The sequence below is a fragment of the Festucalex cinctus genome, chromosome 14 (assembly GCF_051991245.1).
Source record: "Festucalex cinctus isolate MCC-2025b chromosome 14, RoL_Fcin_1.0, whole genome shotgun sequence".
In the NCBI taxonomy this organism is placed as follows: Eukaryota; Metazoa; Chordata; class Actinopteri; order Syngnathiformes; family Syngnathidae; genus Festucalex; species Festucalex cinctus.
In genome coordinates, this window is record NC_135424.1 from 14801788 (window position 1) to 14822641 (window position 20854).

Genomic DNA, 20854 nt, shown 5'->3' on the forward strand with positions numbered 1-20854 from the left:
GGAGACCGGGGCTAGTTGTATCACTTTTTATACTTTTATCTATTTCTTGGAATCAATACATCATACCTCAACAAAATGTATACCAGATGGGCATATATTTGTATTCATGTCATTTTCATACTTTGCGTCAGTGCAGTTATAAGTCATCAAATAAGAGGAAGTGAACATGTTTTGAAAGTGCTATATAAATAAAGATGACTTGACTTGTTTATCGTTGATCTTGAAAAGTGACCATAGTCATAGAGCAAACTAAACTTTAACATAAAATATTAAGAAATAGATTAAGATGTCATAAAAGTATTACATAAAATACTGTATCCTGATGTTGTTGATGGTAGAATTTTTTTCCATAAACTTATGTCATCAAAGAGGAGGGGAAAGAAAAGAATAGTCAATTAAATCACATTTGTATAAGCACACAGAACTCACAATTGACACTCCTTTCTTTGCTTTTGAGATATTCCAAAGTGGCTGTTTGACATTCCTGAGGACTTCACAAGAGGAAAAGATGAAACCGACAGACGGGATGTACTGCAATAAGGATTTACTGAACTATCTCAGCTTCGGCATAGTCTTGGCGGGACTATTGCAGCTGTACCACCACAAGAAAACCCAAACCAGCTATGGGCGCCACAGGAAACATACTCCTCACACCAGGTTGGTGCCAGCTCGTCTGGCTTGGTTCTTCCAGGAGTTGCCAGCTATTCTGATCCCATTACTCCTGATGCTCACTTCGGACAAACCCTACAGTGTGGGAAAGATGCTACTGCTTGGAACCTTTTGCCTGCACTATTTTCACAGGTAAAGTAGTCGTGAAGAGATCTGTCTGCAGATAGCAGTAGGCTACAACAGAGACAGCCATGACTTTTATTTATTGGCAAGAATGCGTGCAAAACAAGGAATGCTTGTATACCGGTGCATGAAGGAATTTGAACAAACATGCTAAATAATAGTGACTGACAGATACTGTGGGGAGCAATTGCTGAAATAGTAAATTCCATTATGTAATGAAGGAAACCAAATGCAAGCATTATTATGTTCCTTTATGATGCCACCCTTCAACTTGAGGAATGAAAGCCTTATGGCTTTATTACATGCACATATATCACAGCAAAAGTCCAATCTTTAATTTGATATAAATTACTGAAGAACCAGGTGTTAATTCTTTTTTGTATAGTTTGTAATTGCTTCCACCCTTTCTCCATTCACAACAATGTTCTAAAAATGTTCTTTACAATATTTTCTATGCCGCCCCACGAGTCCAAACAGCATTTGGATTAATATTGCATTTGTGGAATATGAGTTAAGCAGAAAATTCCATCTGTTGTTGTTGCTGTTTTATTTTTTATTTTTTTTTATTTTTTATTTTTTTAAATCAATCTCAGGGGGTGGCTATTTTGCCACTTGCTGTCCTGAAAATTACATCACAGCGCCCCTGTTTTCTGGAGCTGAGCTGTGATTGGTTGTTACCTGAGCAACTGTGATGTCATTTTTAATCGACAGCAGTTGGCAAAATGGCCGCCCCATAAAGATTGATAAAAACAGGTGGGTTTTGCTGCTTAACTCATATTCCACAAAAGCAATTTTAATCAGAATGCCGTTTTTAGACTAGTGGGGGCCAAAACAACACATTATTGTAAAGAAATTTTTTGGATTGACGTCTTCTTTAATTAGACATATTATTATTGTACATTGTGACAAGACAGATCCCACTTAAAAAGAAGATAAGTGATATAGGCCTACTGTAATAACGCTTACAATAAGTAACATGCATATTTGGTTTGAAATAATCTTGCAAAGTTGATGTTGAAAGATGTTGATCTTACTTTGTGAACTTTTTGACCCCAGAACCTTCATCTATTCACTTCTGATCAGAGGACAACCTTACCCACTGAATGTGATGATGGGAGCAGTTATGTTCACCTCTGCAAACGGATTCTTGCAGGGATATTACCTGTTGCATTGTGCTCAGCTGGACGAGTGGAAAACTGGCTTTTGCTTCAAAATTGGTGGATGTCAAACACATAGATAGACAACATTTTGTTGCGTTAATATTTTCAATGAATTTGTGATGATTTATTTTAGGTTTATTACTATTTTACACTGGAATGGCAATCAATACACACAGTGATTATGTTCTACGCAGCTTGAGGGAAAAGGGGGAAGTGATTTACAAGGTCCCGAAAGGTAAGACACATTTTCTATCGTGGTTAACTCAAATGGTATTCGCTACGTAAGAAACGATCTGTTGTTGTTGTTTTATTTATTTTTTCTGCAGGAGGCCTTTTTGAGTATGTATCTGCTCCAAATTACTTTGGAGAGATTATTGAGTGGTTTGGCTACGCCATAGCCACTCGGGGTCTCCCCTCACTCTCGTTTTTTGTGTTTACGACATGCTTCATTGGACCAAGAGCCTTTTACCATCACAGGTGACTATTATTACTACAAGCTTATCAGTACCACATACTAAGTAACTGACAGACTGTTTCATTTGCTGTTTTTTTTTTTTTTTTTTTTTAAATATAGGTTTTACAAAGGTAAATTCCAGAACTACCCCAAGTCTCGAAAGGCTCTGCTTCCATTTTTACTTTGATTCTGATATGAAGACAATGGAGAGAGAGAGAGCGACAAAATTATAATAAACAATGAATTTTGCAACTATATTTTATTCATGCTCAAAAGTACTTTACACAATTTTCACCCATATTCAGTCGCTGTGATCAATTATATGACAAAACACAAAGTTATTCTTACAAAAACTGGCTATGTTTAGTAAAATTTACAAATTGTATATATATATATATATATATATATATATATATATATATATATAAATAAATCTTCTGATATTTTGCTGTTGAAATGGAGGTAGGAAGGGGTAGGAACATAAAAGTTTATATTTCTTCCTACTCCTTTTCGAACATGTAGGCTATGTCTAACTTACTGTACTACCAAGGATGGGTTGATTAATTTATATCTCTTGTTGCTTCATAAGATGTCACGTTTTGTTTCTTGTTTGCTTCAATAGCTTTTTTTTTCTTCTTCTTCTCATTCTTTGCTTTTTGCAAGTTTTTGGCTTCACAATTATTATTATTATTAGGGCTGGGAATCTTTGACTGTCTTACGATTCGTTTCGATTACGATTTTTGGGTCTACGATTCGATTCAGAATCGATTTTCGATTCGAATGATTTTCGATTCAAAATGATTTGATTGACAAATGATTTCTGCTTCAATTTACAGTTATGCACAACATTGTCATGATCTACTCCAGTCTGCTTTGCAAGACAAAATGACAAATAGAGACATTCAACTGTCTTTTTTTGTTTTGTTTAAACATTTATTAATTTTTTATTGTAAGTGCCTTTTTCCACAAAAACAGCATGTGGGCTACAACTGCCTTTTCCCCTTCTTCTTCATTTCTAATTTAAATAAATTTGATTTTTGGATATTAATATCGATTCGATTCGATTAATAACTGAGAATCTCGATTATTTTATTAATTGATTTTTTGGAACAACCCTAATTATTATTATTATTATTATTTCAAATTATTATTTTTTTTATGCATGTTCAAAATAAAAATTCAAATCAAATCAATCAAAAATATTTCCACATAAACTTGTATCTGGCCCATCCATCCATTTTGAGTTAGTTGATATCTTGTATTGTATATCGTATATCAAGAACAACATTTACAGTTTCTATAGCAACCTGCAAAGCATTAAGTTTTGCTGTGAAGGAGTCAAGCACTTTTGCATGCACAGTGACATCTCTAGTCACGGATGCAGGTGAGAACACGGGATATTTAGTGTTCAAGTGACACCACTTCTTAGCCTGGCTACTCTCCATCAGTCCACATCCACACCTGCTCACACAACTCTCCATGTCATCTTGCATCGCATCTTTTGGAAGAGTCCAGTGGTGGGCGCAAGTCAGATCGATGAGAGAATCCCCGCCGTCGTGCTGTAGTGCGGCGGCCACTGACTCAAGAGAGCTGCAGAAAGCCTCCACACCGAGAAGATACTCCGTTTGCAGGCAGCCTAACCGTGCTGCACTTGAAGAGGTGTCACACTAAGATGAAAATGAAACAATTAAGTGGAGGGAATAGTGATAGCAAATAAGACTAAATAACAATTGTGCATACTTGGTGTCTGATGTAGGCAGCTAGGTGGGTTTCGGTGCACCCGCCCCCAAGTAAAGCAAACGGTTCCCTCAGGGTAAGTCGTAAGACGTGTTCTGTCTTCTGGCATGCAACCTATCATGACCACACAGACAACAATAAAAAAAAAAAAAAACAGTACTCCATATATCTACCTTTAATGCATCTTCTGCCTAATCATACCTTCAATTCACTTAACATCGTCTCATTCCTGTGGCAGAGGACTGTGGTACAAATTACAGTCTCCTCAGCAGGATACAAATGCAGCATAGTCTTGGATCCAAACTGTCTTGAGGTGACATTCCCCACTTTTCCATAGGCCTTGTGAGGGATTGTAGTGTGTAATGTTGCCACAGGCTGAGCCCCTATAGAGTTAGACAATACAAAAACTGTGATGAGTGAAGTCACATAGATTCAGTACAGGTTACACATCTAATTGAGGGCTGTAAATTAAGACAAGACTTAGAAGTTGTAGCTACCTGTGAGTTGAGCAAGAGGTTGCATGAGATTAATCCCCACTCTCTCCACGACTATGATGCCATGACTCCTCAGGTATTGCTGCAGAACTGGATGGACGACCTTCTGGCAAACAAATAACTTCACCTCATCTTTCAATGCCTGTTTGCCAATCTCGAGGAGGTGAGCTCGGATCTGAGACTCCATGTCAGCGCCGTACTGGGTCTCAATCGGTCCATCTCCTATTTCAGAAAGATCCCCAGCAAGGGATGTACTAAACAATACCACACACAGGGGATTGCAGGGGTGATTGCTCACCTCCAAGCCCTCAAAACCATCTGGCATATCAACTAATAATCCTGGAAACACCACAGATTCCATTACAGGAAGACCCTCAATCGGCACGATTAGTGTGGTGCCCAGGGTTACTATACCAGTGTCCTTAGACGGTATAGTCAGTAAAAAGGCTTGCACTGCGAACTTGCTGATGTGAAGTGCTTCATCCTTTGTTAGCATACTGGCTGGTTTGCTGTATAGAATACTGCCAGCCAGCTTGATTAAGTTATGGGTACTGCAAAAGTCGAGCTTTACTTTACAATCACATTCCTCTTGGTGAAGATAATAAGTGCACAGATCCAACAGGTGCTTATTTATCCTAATAGCCTCGTTGTGTCTTAGACCAGACTGCTTGACTTTTTCAATAAGAGTCACGCAAAGAATAGCTGCAAACAACCCGCAGTCACTAAAACGAGAAACGTGACTGCGAATGGAGGCTAAAATTAGATTTAGAAGCGGTATCGATGAATTAATAGCTGGAAATAGCACTGATGACGTTGAGGTGGTCACAACTTGCCCTCCGATGTTGTTGTGAATGTGCTTCAGTCTCCCCGATGGACCAAAACAAGATCTGAGAAGCTGACCCAAAAGATGAAGCTTGTTCAAAATGTCACTGTTTTCCAGCGGTAGATCGGTGCAAACCGCTGGTGATTTCTTAACGAGTCGAGACATGTCAATTCCCGAAATGATCACTTGAACATAAACTTACTGAGATAGCAAGCGTAGTCTGCTCAGTTTAAAAACAGCGTTGCAAGCTACAGCATTGCCTGATCACAATTAAAATTACATTGAAAAAACGTGAATTCAGTCAATTCAACAAGTCAAATAATATAGTACTATTTTTGTATTACATTTAATGCAATACATATAATGTGATTACACTAGAACAAACTTTAATCAGCAATTTCTTTATTCAAATGTAATACAGGCGTCTATACGGAATACTTGTTTCCATGGCAGTGGCCAAGCGTTGGGTCCTGCTGGTCCTACTGGTTCAGCGGTCGCATAAATTAAAATGTTTCGAATTTGCGACAGTTACAATAATTTCCTGGGTGAAGTTATAGCTATATCAAATACATAAAAAAAGGTTGAGATGCGCAGTTTTCAATGTTTTAAAAGCGCGTGCGTTTACACTGTTTTTCGTCGCAAGATTGCGCGTCGTGAATGTGACGTCAAATAACTGCACAGAAATTCAAACTATTAGCGGTAAGAAATGTATCGTCACATTTTGCTGTAGTTGCATGCCTTTACAACTGAATAATTTACGCATGGTGTTCCTTATAATAGATATGGAGAAGAATACAGTTGTTTACATGATGCACGTTTAATAGTAAAATTCTTAGTTTAATCCTGCACTGTATGTTTTCAGGCGAAAACTACTGTAAGGGTACTTCTATAACTGCAATGGCACCGCTCAAATTTGCTATTAAGGTAAGTGGAAAGACAATAATATAAATAGAGCTACAGGATATTATGCATCTATTGCACTTGTAGTTATTATAAGTACAGTACATCGTCTTTTGTTTGTTTGTTGTTTTAAGTAGTAGGTAAATGCTGTTTGCACAATTCGAATAAAACAAAACAATGAGCCATATTTGAAGTATGAAATCTGTAGTTTAACACTACGCTGTTCCAGATATGATCATTTATGTCGTTTTTTATTTGTTTTTACATCGACTTTCAGAAATATTTTAATCTGAATAAAGTCTAATGTGGCTGTATCAAATAATCAGGATCGTTTTCAGGCTTCTGCAGAGCTTGCTGATTAGCTCATCATTTGATTCAGGTGTGTTAGAGGAAGGAAACATGGGAATGCATGCGATCACTGCCAGATTATGCCTCCTACTGTTTCCAAAAAGAAGCACATCTTACTATAATTTTTTTTTTTTTTTTTTTTTTTTTTAGCACAAAATGTGTTGCGTAACTGGGGAAACTATTTATCTGAAAATATATGTATGGTTACTTTGGTTAGTAAGATTCTCTTGATAATAATGTCTTATAGTAACAGCCTTTTGCCACTAGAGGGAAGTAGTACGACACGTTGAACTCTCCTGTCACCCAGACTACTATTTTGGGTTCTGGTCAACCTTGGTGCAAATGTCAAACAGGATTGCCTCCCTCTGGGTCTTTGTTAGTGAGAATGTCAATTCATACAAGGCAGGAAACTCCTTCTAAAAAAATCAGAGTCGTTCATCCTCAGTCTGATTCTCTGTCAGCAATAATGCACCTCAGATGTTTTTGTTAAGTGCAGGCAAAGCTGCTGATCTCTCTTTTGTTGATGTTTCATTTATTGAGAGTTTTGAACAAGGGCTTGAGACATTTTGCACTGATCTCCACATCCTCCACCATTTCATGTGTGCACTGCTGACCAGATATTGCATTCACTCCCCTTTATTGTTTCATATGCATGCCTGCATACAGGCCACCTCAGCACCCCCCACCACCACTTGGTTGTGGGAGAGTAAAAGGCTTGAGGTTCACGGCGGGTTCCTTCCTACTGGGCACATAATGATACAGTTGTGCTATTCTGCCTGAGAAAATGCTCAGAGGCTCAACCACACTCAACCAACTAACCACAAACAAGCATGTAAGAAGAGATCAGGCTAAACAATAGCATTCAAGGCACTGCAACTGGCTGCCCTTTCACAAAACCAACACCAGTGTCACCGTGGGTTTAATGAATGGATCAACTTCTCGGACGACATTGTCCATGGAAACATTATATTTAGGAATGCGTGTAAGTCTGTTAGCCCGTTGCAGTTTACGAGCATAGTGAAAGCGTCATGTTCACAGTGCCATGTTTACTAGGCTGTTCACTAGTAAGTTTTATGATCCTTTTTTTTTTTTTCAAAGGAACTCCCTCCCTTGTCTGCAAAACTGAAGGTGGTGCGCTTTCTTATAGGCGTAGACCATGTAGTCACCCGCCACTTCATAGACCTCCCGAAAAGGGCCCGCAGGCAACACTGATCCAGTGAAGTGCCGGCTGCCAGGACATTACCACTCTAGAACCTCACAATCTGCCTTTTATTAGCAAAATGCACCGCCGACATCTAAACATCTAATGTAGAAAGTGGCGGCAGAAACCCAGTTGTTTTTAGTAGAAAAGGTTTGAGGCACCGCAGAACATTTTCATGTCAGAGGTTTATGCACTGTTTAGTGTTGTTGTCACTCTGTAGAGGAGCTCATGTGGGACCACACATCATGTCTCTGTACACTATCAGAGCAAACATTTTGACATTTTCCAACATAGTGGATCCGTCTTAAGGAGCCTAATGAGGTGGCGTTGGCCCAAAAAAAAGGAAAAAGAAAAATCTGGCACTGCTTATAGTAGGTACTAGCATGACCATATTTTTATTTCCAAAAATGAGGCCACTCACGCCGGCTTCAAGATGCTTAAATGATACTAATCAAAGTTTATTCAGAGATGCCATAGGTTAACTATTTTAATGTTTACCACCTCTGTATTGGTGGAAAATACAGCAAAAAACAAACAAACCCATAATTCTCTTTTAAAGTCTTACTTGACAAATGAAATTAATAACTAATGGATCAGTCCAAGCCCTCAGGTTTGGCAGCGCAGTTCTGAGCCGCCGACATAGCTCAGGACCTTATTTGAAAGCTAAGAAAGTGAGTTACGTAAAAATGTTGACCTACTTTTTCTTATATATTTGTTGAAATTAATATATAACAATAAATACAATTTATTCTTTCCCTACACACTTGTGCTCGATTTAGGAGCAGTCGGCGGTCTACCAGCTGCATTAACACAATGAACTCCGCTCCCATTTGTCGCGCAATGTAAACCAGACATTTTCATGAATTCATAAAAGAGCCTCGATTGGACAGGATGTAAAAAAAAAAAAATAAAATAAAAGTGGACATGTCCGGACAAAAGAGGATGTTTGGTCACCTTACTTTATAGTGTCCGTAATTTACTTTCCATAAAGGAACCAAACATCTTCCAGCCAGCAATTTGTATCCAACAATTTCTGCAGGCAGGCTGGGTTTTGTTTGCTGTACGTTTCCTGGAAATATTCCTGTTCGTTCTTGCCGTTTGAATTCCACTCCTGGGTTGTGTCTCTTTTTTTTTTTTTTTTTTTTTTTTTTTTTTTTTTTTTTTTTTTTTATGATCAAAAAAAGAGGACTCAGGTGTGCTACCATTCACCTGCATGAAGGGCGCTTTGCACACAAATCACACGCACACACATGTGCCTCAATATTAATGCATTCTTGAGCTTCACTATTCAGTATCTGGCAGCTTGAAAAATTGGAGTGGAGGGCTTTGTTTATTTTTTTCATGGGGAAACCCAGGTGACTCACAGAGAGAGTTTAGAATGAGTCAAATAAAGCCCCAAGAAAAGATGCCACACCCACCGATCTAGTGCACTCCCCCGGATTGTTCGCAGACTACAGAAAGAGAGAGCATGTCCGAAAAAGGGAGAGATGCAAGTCTTACCGAATGACTCCACATGCTGCCCCTTCTCATCTAATGTAAACATCTGTGGCTGGTTAGTGTTAGCCTCTGAGCTAAGTGCAGTGTGAGAAGGTCTGGCTCTTATATGCCGCGATAGCAAAGGCAAAGGGCAGCGAGGTGAAGCCGCTCATAGTATTCGGGCCCCGTGCCCATCTCGGAGCACGAGGAATGGACAGCCAGGTCTGGAAGGGAGATAAGGAAAAGGTAGAGAGTGTTTTTGGAACTGAAAGTGATATAGACCAGACCAGGGCCCTGTAGAACAGAAGGGAACCATCAGTGGGTTCGTGACAGGAATTGTTTATTTACGGGCTGAAAATAAAATGGAGTTGTTTTGATTCTTGTTTTGCCTGCGGTGGACAGTGGTGAGCTTATGTTTGAGATATTTCTGTTGTCTGTTTTCTGTTTTTATACAGGCCATGGTTACAAGATTGGCAGCAGGGAGAATTAGGATAGAAATTTTTCACTTTGCCTGCAGGAAGACTCACTCCTATTCATGCACATTGTGTCACCACACAAAAGATGGCACAACAAAGGATTTGGTATAAGGGGCTTTTTTTTTTTGTCGCTTCTCATTCAGCCTATAGATTATGTCCATAATGCTAAAAAGGTCTGTGCAAGACAGAGAACAAAGCAGTGCCGACTCTCTTTAGTATGCATGAAAAGAGTAACTTCCTCCAGAACTTGGACCATTATCAATGCTTTCTTTCAAACCAGTGAAAAAGTCTCAGAAAATTACCTTTAAATTGTGAAATACAAAAAAATAGTTAGTGGACTTGCTTAATAATTATGTCAGGTTAATTAAACGCTCTCAGACTCTAATAGTTTAAAAGAAATGTGCAGTAATAATTTTTGTTGGCTCCTTTTAAAGCTCAGGCATTCAACTGAAATATCTTGACCTCTTTCCCGTCCTTGTGTGCCTTTACTTAAGTCGCATGCTGCTTGTGGATATCTCACTAAAAAGGGGGTCACAAGTGGAGGTCATAGTTCATGGCAGAGTTCACCACGTAGATCCACTGGTCACTCTTGGTGCAAGGAAATGGCAAATTTAAGACCACATGATGGAAATGTTATGGAAGTTGAACACTTTTTGTAAAATTAGATTCTGTCACTTGCGTTCCCTCTTCATTCTATCACACAAACTGCTACACTCACTCCTCACCCATGTCCTTTTGTTAAATCTCAATGCGCTCCTTTAACGTTGTCACTGAAAGGGGAATTCTGCGCCTCCACAGAAACGCTTTGCCTGGTAAATTAATAGTTTTCTCATTAGTGTGATTGCATTAGTTGACAGTCCAGTCTTCTCCCGGTCTCTGAGAAGAAATCACATGCTGTTTTTGAGTGAAGGGTAGACTGATGCTTATCATGAATGCCTTATTTCCATCAGGCCTTGTCTGCGCCTCTAATGCGATAAAAAAAAAAAAAAAAGTTAGTCTAACGTTTGCTAGATATCTGGCTGTTTGCCCAAGTAAAAGATTCAATCAGAAGCTTAGGAATAACTTCAGGGGATTCACCCAGTTATGCCTCTCCAAAGACCTTTTCATGAAACCTCACTGCTCCCCCTAAGATATTGATCAAATTAACCTTGTTTTCTTCTTTCGAGCTCATATTGGCTTGTTTAAATTGAAGCCATGTAGGTAGGATATACAGACAGCACCTAGTGTCAGTGAGTCAACCAACACAGATGTCAGGGTTGGCAATGGGTCATGAAAACCTCTTTGGCCAATGTGGCTAAACAGTATAAACATCTCCTAGCCACATTTGAGTGTAGTTAGCCACAACATCGCGTTTCCTCCTATAGCTGGTCCAGCTATGCTATACTTTAGCATTCAATTCAATGCTATAACAGTCTCCTATGTACACATATTTATTTGTATCTACTTTGTTTCTGAGAAGGTTTGAAATGTTAAAGGTTAGATACCCAAACCAGCTGAGCTAATGTCAAATTCAGCTCAAAAAGTCACTGTGGCCCCCCTTGTCTTTCTGTCAGTTTTGATGGACAAGGCCTGACCCTCTGTTGCTCAGTTTTCCCACACACTCGTAATTGTTGGAGGCAGTCAGCTGAGACGGCCAGTCAACCATGGACTGCTAAGAGACAAAGAGCACTGGGTGGAAAGAATACTGATATGCAGAGAAGAGCTGACACTATTAGGCAGCATGCAGACATTTTAAACAGTTGATTTGAATGCATCTCTGAGATTGGCTGACGACCATTCTTTCGTCCAAGTCCTCTTGGTTATGTTCCAACTCCCAGCGATCCTGAACAGATTAAGGGGTATACAAAATGTATGGGTGAAAATCCATCGTTATGCCATGTGAGTCAGAATGTGTCATAGCATAGCCTACATCGTCAGCAAGGAATGTTTGTATAGCACATCCCTTCTCGCTATATCTGCCGTATCTACATGGGGAGTGCACATGCGTAAAATGCTAGCTATGTACGTGGCTCACTCAAGCGGAAGCTGGAAGTAGCTATGGGAATGCTGTATGTGACTGGCTAACGCCGTCCTAGCAACGGGAATTTTTGTCCGCTAATGCTGTGCTAGCCAAAAACAAATGGAAGTTTGCAAACTTGGACGATAGACCACCTTCTATTATTATCTTAGTTAGCGCTAGCGAATATAAGGCTAGTAGCTATTTAGATGAATTTAAAGTGAGACCGAAGAGAAAAAAAACATTGTCTGTTCTGCCTTTGTACAGCGTGGGGCATTAGGTTGTAAAGTAAGTTATTTTAAACTAAAAAGAAATTAACCCTTCCAATGTCTTAATATGCTAGACCAATGCAAAAGTACATTGAGTTACCTTTTTGAGTTATTGGTCATTACATATTGCTTGTTGCAAAACCTTGCTCAAATAAAGATCTTTGACCCTAAATTTCCCCAAATCTGTGGACAAATAGATGTGATGGGCTGGCTGGTCACAATCATCATTCCTGCACCTGCGTTGTGAGCCACATTTTGTGCTGACTGCCTGACTTGCCAGTCGAGTAGTCGATGAGTAATCTATTACTATGCTGCTCTGACCAGTTTATAATATGATGTATGAATGATATCGAGACCATAAATTATTGGCACCTTGAAGAACCAGTAGCAACATTTTGTCTTGGCAGTGAATTGAGTTTAACCAGGCAAATTTGGGGTTTGTCCAAAATGTGGACCATCCCCTTTTAATTTCTGCACTTACGTCATTCTGTGTCCAAGACCTTGGGAACATCCCAAGACTGGGTTGTTGAGTTCAGCCCAGGGGATTGGCTTGGCTCAAAACAAAGATTTGAGTGTGCCATTTTATTCACTGTACAGAGCAGTTTCTTGTTGTATTTAACAAGCCTGAAATCATTTTTTTTCTGTAAATTGTTGTGTTTCGTCTATATTTTTCCCCCAGTTCACTGATTTTTCATACAGCATGGTTAAAGAGCAGTCGGCTACTTGTTGCTTCTCTGTTGTAGGTGGTCTCAGTCCTCAGCTTGCTTGTCCAGAGAGAAGCAAGATTCACACGAGACCCATCGTCAGTTGCTGTTTGCAGCGACCATACAGGGGTCATGATAAAAACAAAAACATTTCGTATTATTTAGACCAGTGGTGTCCAAACTTTTTCATTTGAGGGCCACATACAGAAAATCAGAAGGACGCAAGGGCCACATAATGTTATGAAGAGAAATTGTGTTTAGTCCTAAAAATTGTAGAAATTATTTATTTGTGCTTTTGCATACTGTATTTAGAAAAATGCCACATTATATAAACCAATTTATTTGTAATATGGCAGTAGGGTTATTATAGTTTTGGAATTTTTCATTTTAGTTAGTTTTTATTAATTTTCAGGGTGGTTCTATTCCGGTTTATATCAAAATAAATCTACTAAAAATCACATCATCCCCAAAGGCTCACACATTAAATTAATTACCAAAGACTAAAACGAAGGACATGTTTGCGATAATTATAGTTAGTTTAAGTTAGTCTTGTGAACATAAAATGTAGTTTCAAATACTTTTAATTTTTTAAAGCATTTTCGTTTTTTATTTTATTTCTGAAACAATATTGTTTTTTTGAATTTTAGTTTTAGTTTTTTCATTAGTTTTAGTTAACTAAAATAACCTTTAATCGCACCTGTTTTTCGATACCCTCCCTTCTTACTTTGACCATCTCCAAACATTTTTGTTTATTTTATTTTATTTGAACTGAGTCAAATGCCTCGAGTCCAGGCTCCGGCCTTCCTGGGTGGAGTTTACATGTTCTCCCCGTGCCTTCGTGGGTCTTCTCCGGGTACTCCGGTCTCCTCCCACATTCCAAAGACATGCATGGCAGGTTAATTGGCCGCTCCGAATTGTCCCTAGGTGTGCTTGTGAGCGTGGATGGTTGTTTGTCTCGGTGTGCCCTGCAATTGGCTGGCAACCAGTCCAGGGTGTCCCCTGCCTACTGCTCAGAGCCAGCTGAGATAGGCGCCGCCACCCCCCGCGACCCTTGTGAGGAATAAGCGGTCAAGAAAATGGATGGATGGATGAGTCAAATGCCATTTTTAGCATATGTCGCGGGCCACTGAAAAATGGACAGCGGGCCGCATATGGCCCCCAGGCCATAGTTTGGACACCACTGATTTAGCAGTTTACTAGTTCTAGGCAGAACTAAGGGGTTATTAAAAAAATAAAAAAATAAAAAACACGCTGATTTATAGCGCATTTCCTAGTACTGTACACAACATAACTTAATAAGCTTCACATAAAATAATTAAAAAGAGTTACAGAGTTAAAGAGCTGTAAAAGCAAAGTAAAGAATAAAAAAATAGCTTAATAAAAGTCCTGATAAAGAGTGTACAATGTAAGTACTATTCATGATTTTGGAAAAAATGATTTTTAAAATACTTGGACTTTAATCATAGGTATGAGAAAAGAGCATAGTTTTTACCTGCATTTAAAAGCATTTGTACTTTATTGGGATGTTTTGAATCTTTATTTCATTCATACTATATTCACTGAAAATAAAGAATAGGAGCAAATCGGTGGACCACGTTATAGACAAGTACAGAGAAAAAAAACTTTTTAAGGGTGATTTTGGGAGGAGAAAGGGTGCACGTTATTCATGAGATTTTACGGTACTTAGCGTAAAATCTGGTCCTGTTTAACAGAACACAAAGCTGACATACTCGCAGGAAGTCATGACCTTGTTTTTTTTTTTTTTTGAAAGGCAACAGGTGGGTGGATGTACAAGTTTCTTTTACCTTCTACCATGGTAAATGGTACTTGATTTATATAGCACTTTTCCACCTTACAAGGCTCTCAAAGTGCTTTACATTCAACCATTCATTCACCTACTGATGACACAGCATCAGGAGCAACTGGTGGTTTAGTATATCCTCAAGGATAATTCGACATGGTCACAGTTGACATGGGATCGAACCCACAACCTCAGGGTTGAGACTCTCCCACTCTACCAGTGAGCCACCCCGCCCTCTAACCTCTAATGAAAGAGCATTTAATTGCTTTACATTTCACTTTATGTTGCTGCCATAGCCTGATGAGAAAAGATATATTTTATTAGTAAATTATTTTTGCACGTACTAAGTGGCACGCAAGTGTTGGTAGGTACGAAATTGGATTAGCGTTGTAACATTTTATGCTGCGAGAGAGAAAACATAAGGCTACGCTACAGACAACACCATAATTTATGTTTCGAAATTGGATAAGAGATCTCCAGACAGAGAAAGAAGAATGAAGGGACTGCTATGAAAGGCCCCGGGGTGATGTTCGAGTACATAGGGGGTCGTTGGTGGCTTGTTTCGCTGTCAGTCACTCACACTCTGATTTCCTTTGTTGTCTCGGAGCTCAATGGCCTACAGCAACCTGTGGCTGTCCTTCCTCTTTGTGTTACAGTGTGGGAACTTTGCCGTACTGGTGGATCTCCACGTCCTGCCCCTGGGCAGCCAGGAGGACGCCAGCTGGTTTACTCCAAGCCACATTGAGGTAGGGACACAATAAGAAGGGTGTGCGTGTGAATGAATGTGTAGCTTCCGTACTGCTTTGGGCCTTTAAAAGAAAAGGGTGGCGTGGAATTTGAAATGACTTTAGTCTTTGTGTCTATTCTTCTTTTTGGCGGGACTATTGTTCCTCACCCATCTTCTTGTAGGCCTACACACTGGATGTCCATGGCACAAGTGCAATCACAACGTGCATAATTCAATATTTTGCTCAATCGAATGAAATGCCCTTGTTTTGTAGGAAGTTACAACTCTGATTCGTGATGCAGTGGATCAACGCGTTAAGCAGTACGCAGAGTCCTTTCAAAAAGGAAGACAGCCAAAAACCAAAAAGGAGCTCGCACCTGCTTCAGCTTTTATTGCAAAAGGTAATCATTTTTTGACTCACATTACAATGGTCACATGTTTGTCATTGTGTTTTTTATTGCAGTGGTTCCTAACCGTTTTTGTAATATGGACTGGTTTCACATATAGAAAAACCAAATACAAAACAAAAACCAACAACTGATTGACAACTTATTACTCTGTGTACGTATTGTAATTAGTGAAGGCCCTGTGCTTGTTTCTCCTTAACAAGCTGCTCCCATCGTGGGGATTTATTTTTTGTTCTCTTTAAAAAAAATACATAAACAAAATAAAACTCCAAATGCTTGAACTTTCAAGCCAGTGTAATGGAAAAATCTTTGACACGTCAGAATCGGTGACCCCAGAGGGCAATGTCGCCCAAGGCATGTGTTTGAGACTTCAACAGCTTAAGAATAGGATATTTCCGCTAACAGTGTAAACATGGTTTCGTCAGAAATTGTGACCCCAGGGGGCAATATTGTATGACCTGTTATTAAGTCTGCTGTAAGCATACAGTGCTTGCTGTCTAAAATGTTTACTTTTTGCATAGTTTCCCAACTTTAATCTTTAAAATCATAAAACAACACACGTAACCCAAGTAAACACAAAATACACTAAATCAAACTGTATCACAGCTCAGATGTTTGGGGATGGCAGTAGATTATTTGTCAGGACCTGGGCTTTGGAACCTGAGGGTCATGGCTAAAGTCTCTTGGCAGACAAAACAATCATAACTCGATGTTGGCAAGATGCTAAACTACCTCCTGACTATTGTTTAGTTCGGTTTGATCAGGGCTTAGTGCCTCTAGAACACCCCCAAACCTTTTTTGGAATGGAAGAGCTATTTTGACAGTGTCGGTTTCCAAATGTTTGTAAATGTTGATGTTAGACCAACTTCATGGCAAAGATTTGGATGAGGTTCCACTGTTAATCATTAGGGAAATTTTGCTTTAAAATTAGAACATCTTGGAAGTCAACCAGTGTGACAGAATGGGTTATGTTTTACTTTGGAGGTTCCGCTGTATGCAAAACTATATTACGTCCATTAATTAAGCAACAGTTTGCTGATTAAATTGTACTTGCATGCACCAATGGTTGCACTTGCCACAACCATTCATCCAAACACAACCACAACCACATCCAAGGGACAGTACTAGTGAGTTGAAGAGTTACAGTGTATCCTTCCCCAGGGTAAGGTGTGAACAGACGCACTGTCTAAGGTTACTGAAACTCATATTCTTCATGACAGACCGAAGAGAGACAGGCATCTCTAATGAAGATCACAGGCAGAGGTGCTGCAAACAAACAGGCACAAACATACACTTTCTGTTGTGTGAACAAGGGGACTACCAATGTGTCAGCAGTGAAATATGCATGTAAAAAGGATTAAGCTTCTTGTAGTTATGCCAGAAAGTATGTAAGCAGTGAAACATGGTTACATACAAACACTTTCTGCACGTTCACATGACTATGTAGTTCCTGTGCTCTTATCCCATTAAAGGTCTTAAGTGAGTGTAATGACATTTTTGGCACTTTGTGAAGGAGGTGGCTGCACAGTAAAGGTGGAGACTGTGAGAAGGGAGCAAGCAGGCAGGAGCCATAAAAAGGGGACAACAGACTAGGCTTAGCCAACCTAACCCCAGGGTAGGTATTAAGTATTCGGGTCGTCAATTCTGCAAACAGGTGAAATGCTAGCCTGCAAATCCTCTCACAGAATTCCTTCCAGGTTGTTTGTTACAAGGCACGGAAGCTGGTTGCTTGCATATACTGTATATTTTCAGCCCTTTTTATTTTAGAATTACATACTAGACACTAGAAAACATGCATATACATTGTGTGAACATGAAAGTGTATCAGGTGGTATTACATTGCCTGTGCCAGTGATAAGCCTAAGGAGGTTGGTATTAAGGGGGATTGTTGTTCTTGTAGCATTTGAGCTAATGTATAAGGGCATTGTAACAACTTCAGCTGTTGGCTCTTCAAATAAGCCATCAACAGCTTTTAACATTTCAAGGACCTCTAGTGCAAGTGTTTCTGAGTCTTGATATCTGGAAGTAGATGGCATGCGAAAAGAAAACCAGCTGCAGGAAATCAGTTTGTCCATAAAAAAGAAAATATTTCAAGCTTTGAATTAAAGATTTGACTACATTTTTCTGTGGATCTTTATTGGATGGAACAATATTCTTCTAGAAGAAGGGCCTTAGGCTTTGATAATTGTGTTGAATATACGGTCCAAAACAGTGATCCTAATGAGTGGTGTGTATGACAAAACATTAGTTTTATACTCATTGGAACAATAAGTGGCCACCATATATCATACAGTTGAAATGTTTTCTTTTCTTGGATTGGACTCTGTGGCAGTATGCAGCTTAATTGTGACAGATAAGAGCCTGTCCATATTCAGAGAACATTACCCCTCGTTTTTTTTTATTATTATTATTTTTTTACTCGGGCTACTTGACTCCATGATTAGCTCATAGTGATGTGATTTATTGCTGTTTTTAGAGGGATGAACAGAGGGAACTTTTCCCACCAAACAGCTTGGCTCTGTCCAAGCAGAATGAACAAGCAAGACTTTTAGAAGGCTAGAAAAACTTGATCCTGGGAGAGGCTGGCGATCTCTTTGATGCACTACAGTGGACACAAGTGTTTCTTTAAATAATTGCATTTTAAAAATGAATGGAAAATAGGGTCTTTGTAATACGAGCATAACAGTTCCGTTATCTGATATGATACTTTATAAAAGGAAGGAAGCTTGTGATTATTAACTGTGACGGGAAGCGTTTCATTGCTATCCCCATGTGGATGCCCGACTGCCACATCCATTTACCAGAGCTGGGCAAAACCGATTGATGGATTCCCACCTTTTGGCAAGTGGTTGCATATTTTCGATGAGTGCTTCATAACACGAAACCTCATAAATATACATGGACAGTCTGAACTGACCCGGATCGACGGACATATACCTGTTCAGTTGGTGCTCAGTCCGTGTATTCTTTCGAAGTTTTGCTTCATAAAGCACTTGCCGAAAATGCAGACGGGTTGATGTAACAACAGTTTTTCCCAGCTCTGCCATTTACAAATCCTAATAAAGCTAATACCAGGTGTTCCTTGTTAAGACCCATTCTCAAATCCAACTACCAACCGTAAAACTGGGTGTCTAAGGTAATTCCTCTGTACATGTAACCTCGTGTTTGAAAAGTGTCCCTATTAGTGTTGGAGTGCTTGTGACAATGGCTCTTGGTGGTACTTACAGTGGAGTTCATTTCAGCCCATGGCAGAGCTGGGTACTTCTTCCTCTTCCTGCACAGGTGTCAGGGCTTAGAAGGGAGGGAACACCTGCCAGTCTCTTTCCCCATGGTCACTACAGGCTGCAAAGGCATTTTCCCAGGCTCCCCAGATGAATGGTCACTAATAGCCGTGGGAGAGGGCTTTGCTAGTGCTGCACAGTGTACCACTGACTCCTCTTGGCAGCTCTGTGAAGGGGGCTTAAGGCAGCCTGATCATAGTCATTGTAGGAAAAGCACAAGTGCTGCTGGATTTCTTTACTCTTGGAAAATATGTTACAAGTGACCATTTCGCCCGCATTAATAGGCAGAGGATGTGCTGTTATTCTTTGTGAATTAAAAAAGAATACTTTGCGTTTCAGGGCCATAAGATCTCATTTGTATCTCTTAAACAAATTGTTCAATTAGCCACATTCTTTCTTGGTTGGAGGTCTGTTTTGTCGAGAATAACGACTCAGCTTTTCCGACTGTTTTCTTTGTTTCTCCCTCAGCCACCAAGACTATAACTATTTATGTGAGTGGCTGCAATGTTTGGGACTTGTCTGTAAATAGAGAGGCATGCCAGTGGCAGATTTACCTGCCCTGCTCTATGTTCTGGGCGCATGGCAGTCCGGGATTAAGTCAAGGGTGAAACAGAGACCTGTGACGGGAACAAAGGAATTCCAAGGCCCAGGCTCAAAATGGATCTTGATCAGCGTAGGCGCTGCAGCGAGCAGTCCCTTTTTCCTGCTCACCCTCCTGTCTCTGGCCCCTGCTGGGCAACCTCCTTCCTCCCAGGACTATGTGGTGTTGATGTGGCTCTTAAAAGCCTTTCTAATAGGATAGTCTGACTCCACTGTTGACCACTTCCCAATGAATATTCTGATGCATCATTTACTTATCATTTACTTTTTTTTTTTTTTCTCCACTTAACACTTTTTGGGCGTCCTCCTGGTCAGTGTTATATTTCCAAGTTCCTCTCATATCCTTACTTGAAGTTTTCTCACTTTTTCTTCTTGACCTCATCCTCGGGGTCAGCTGCAGTTTCTTAGCACATAACCACAATCCCTGCCGTAGCTGTCACACTACACTCCTTTCCCCATATAATTAGGGCCTGAGCCTTAGCACGATCACATTCATGTGACCGCTCACCACAAACTATCCGGGAGTACTGCACACACTTTCTTGAACTAAAGTTAAGTGTTTTCTTGTTTTCTTTTTCTGTCTGTTACTTTAGGTGTGGAAAAAAATCCCTTTGTCATGTGCTCTCTGTAGCCTTGTCACTTTGCTTGTGGACAGGTGTCACTTCAGGGCAGTGTGCTTAATTTGCCCTGTTGTTCTACAGTAAGGAAATGCAATGCAGCATTGAAGCTGATCATGGTGCACTATAACACTTTTAACCAAATATTGAACAGTTTTTTAATTAATCTTGTAAACCTTGTAATGCCATGTGTGTCATGGTTCATATATATGGACTGAATCAGTGAATCCTAAGATTACTTAGTTTGCCAGAAATTAATCAAGTTGGCCAGTGTTTCACTCTGGAACCAGCAAGAAGACAGATTCTGACCCAATGTGACCTACATACCTCTGAATTTTCAACTGCAACACACTATATAACTATAACAAAATGAATCCTCTTTTCTTATCTCGACAATATAGAATCTTACGGAAAATACTCTCCACTACTTTGGTCACATGCTGCATTATGGGCTGTCCTGAGCTACCATGCTGGGGCGTATTTTGTAACTGTGTCGAAGGGTCACCCAAATGTTAAATTGAGCACTCATGCGCAAATATTGATTCAGGTGGCCGTTGTGCAGGATGATAAGGCAGAGTGCTCTGCTACAAC

General features: G+C 39.8%; 3 protein-coding genes across 6 annotated transcripts in view; 2 read left to right on the top strand and 1 right to left on the bottom strand.

Moving 5' to 3' along the window:
* The first annotated feature begins 373 nt into the window (after positions 1–373).
* Positions 374–2661, top strand: srd5a2b (steroid-5-alpha-reductase, alpha polypeptide 2b). 2 transcript variants are annotated; one of them, XM_077496210.1, is made up of 6 exons: positions 374–657; positions 751–801; positions 1849–2009; positions 2086–2187; positions 2279–2429; positions 2527–2661. In XM_077496210.1, exons 1-6 carry the CDS (start codon positions 509–511, stop codon positions 2591–2593), a joined length of 681 nt encoding a protein of 226 aa, XP_077352336.1. In that variant the 5' UTR covers positions 374–508; the 3' UTR covers positions 2594–2661. The 2 variants fall into 2 exon arrangements, with proteins under 2 accessions (XP_077352336.1, XP_077352334.1); XM_077496208.1 differs by having other exon boundaries at positions 375–801.
* A 148-nt stretch (positions 2662–2809) lies between these two features.
* Positions 2810–5653, bottom strand: mkks (MKKS centrosomal shuttling protein). 2 transcript variants are annotated; one of them, XM_077496207.1, is made up of 5 exons: positions 4936–5065; positions 4641–4859; positions 4345–4526; positions 4147–4257; positions 2810–4073 (listed from the first exon to the last, which is right to left on the bottom strand). In XM_077496207.1, exons 2-5 carry the CDS (start codon positions 4822–4824, stop codon positions 3651–3653), a joined length of 900 nt encoding a protein of 299 aa, XP_077352333.1. In that variant the 5' UTR covers positions 4825–4859; positions 4936–5065; the 3' UTR covers positions 2810–3650. The 2 variants fall into 2 exon arrangements, with proteins under 2 accessions (XP_077352333.1, XP_077352332.1); XM_077496206.1 differs by having other exon boundaries at positions 4641–5653.
* Positions 5654–6007: 354 nt separating this feature from the next.
* Positions 6008–20854, top strand: part of slx4ip (SLX4 interacting protein) — a 33117-nt gene continuing 18270 nt past the window's right edge. For both annotated transcript variants that reach the window (XM_077495000.1, XM_077495002.1), the window contains exons 1-4: positions 6008–6159; positions 6323–6384; positions 15288–15377; positions 15633–15759. In XM_077495000.1, the coding sequence (XP_077351126.1) occupies positions 6358–6384; positions 15288–15377; positions 15633–15759 (244 nt within the window). In that variant the 5' untranslated portion in view covers positions 6008–6159; positions 6323–6357. The remainder of the gene's footprint in view (positions 6160–6322; positions 6385–15287; positions 15378–15632; positions 15760–20854) is intronic.

Excerpts from the sequence above, each read along its gene's own strand:
- mkks (XM_077496206.1), bottom strand. The coding sequence starts at position 5,625 with ATGTCTCGACTCGTTAAGAAATCACCAGCGGTTTGCACCGATCTACCG. Across the intron at positions 4,527-4,640 it reads ACCTCTTGCTCAACTCACAG|GGGCTCAGCCTGTGGCAACA; the intron begins GTAGCTACAACT and ends CTAACTCTATAG. Across the intron at positions 4,258-4,344 it reads CGATGTTAAGTGAATTGAAG|GTTGCATGCCAGAAGACAGA; the intron begins GTATGATTAGGC and ends TGGTCATGATAG.
- srd5a2b (XM_077496208.1), top strand. The coding sequence starts at position 509 with ATGAAACCGACAGACGGGATGTACTGCAATAAGGATTTACTGAACTAT. Across the intron at positions 2,010-2,085 it reads TGGCTTTTGCTTCAAAATTG|GTTTATTACTATTTTACACT; the intron begins GTGGATGTCAAA and ends GATTTATTTTAG. Across the intron at positions 2,430-2,526 it reads AGAGCCTTTTACCATCACAG|GTTTTACAAAGGTAAATTCC; the intron begins GTGACTATTATT and ends TTTTAAATATAG.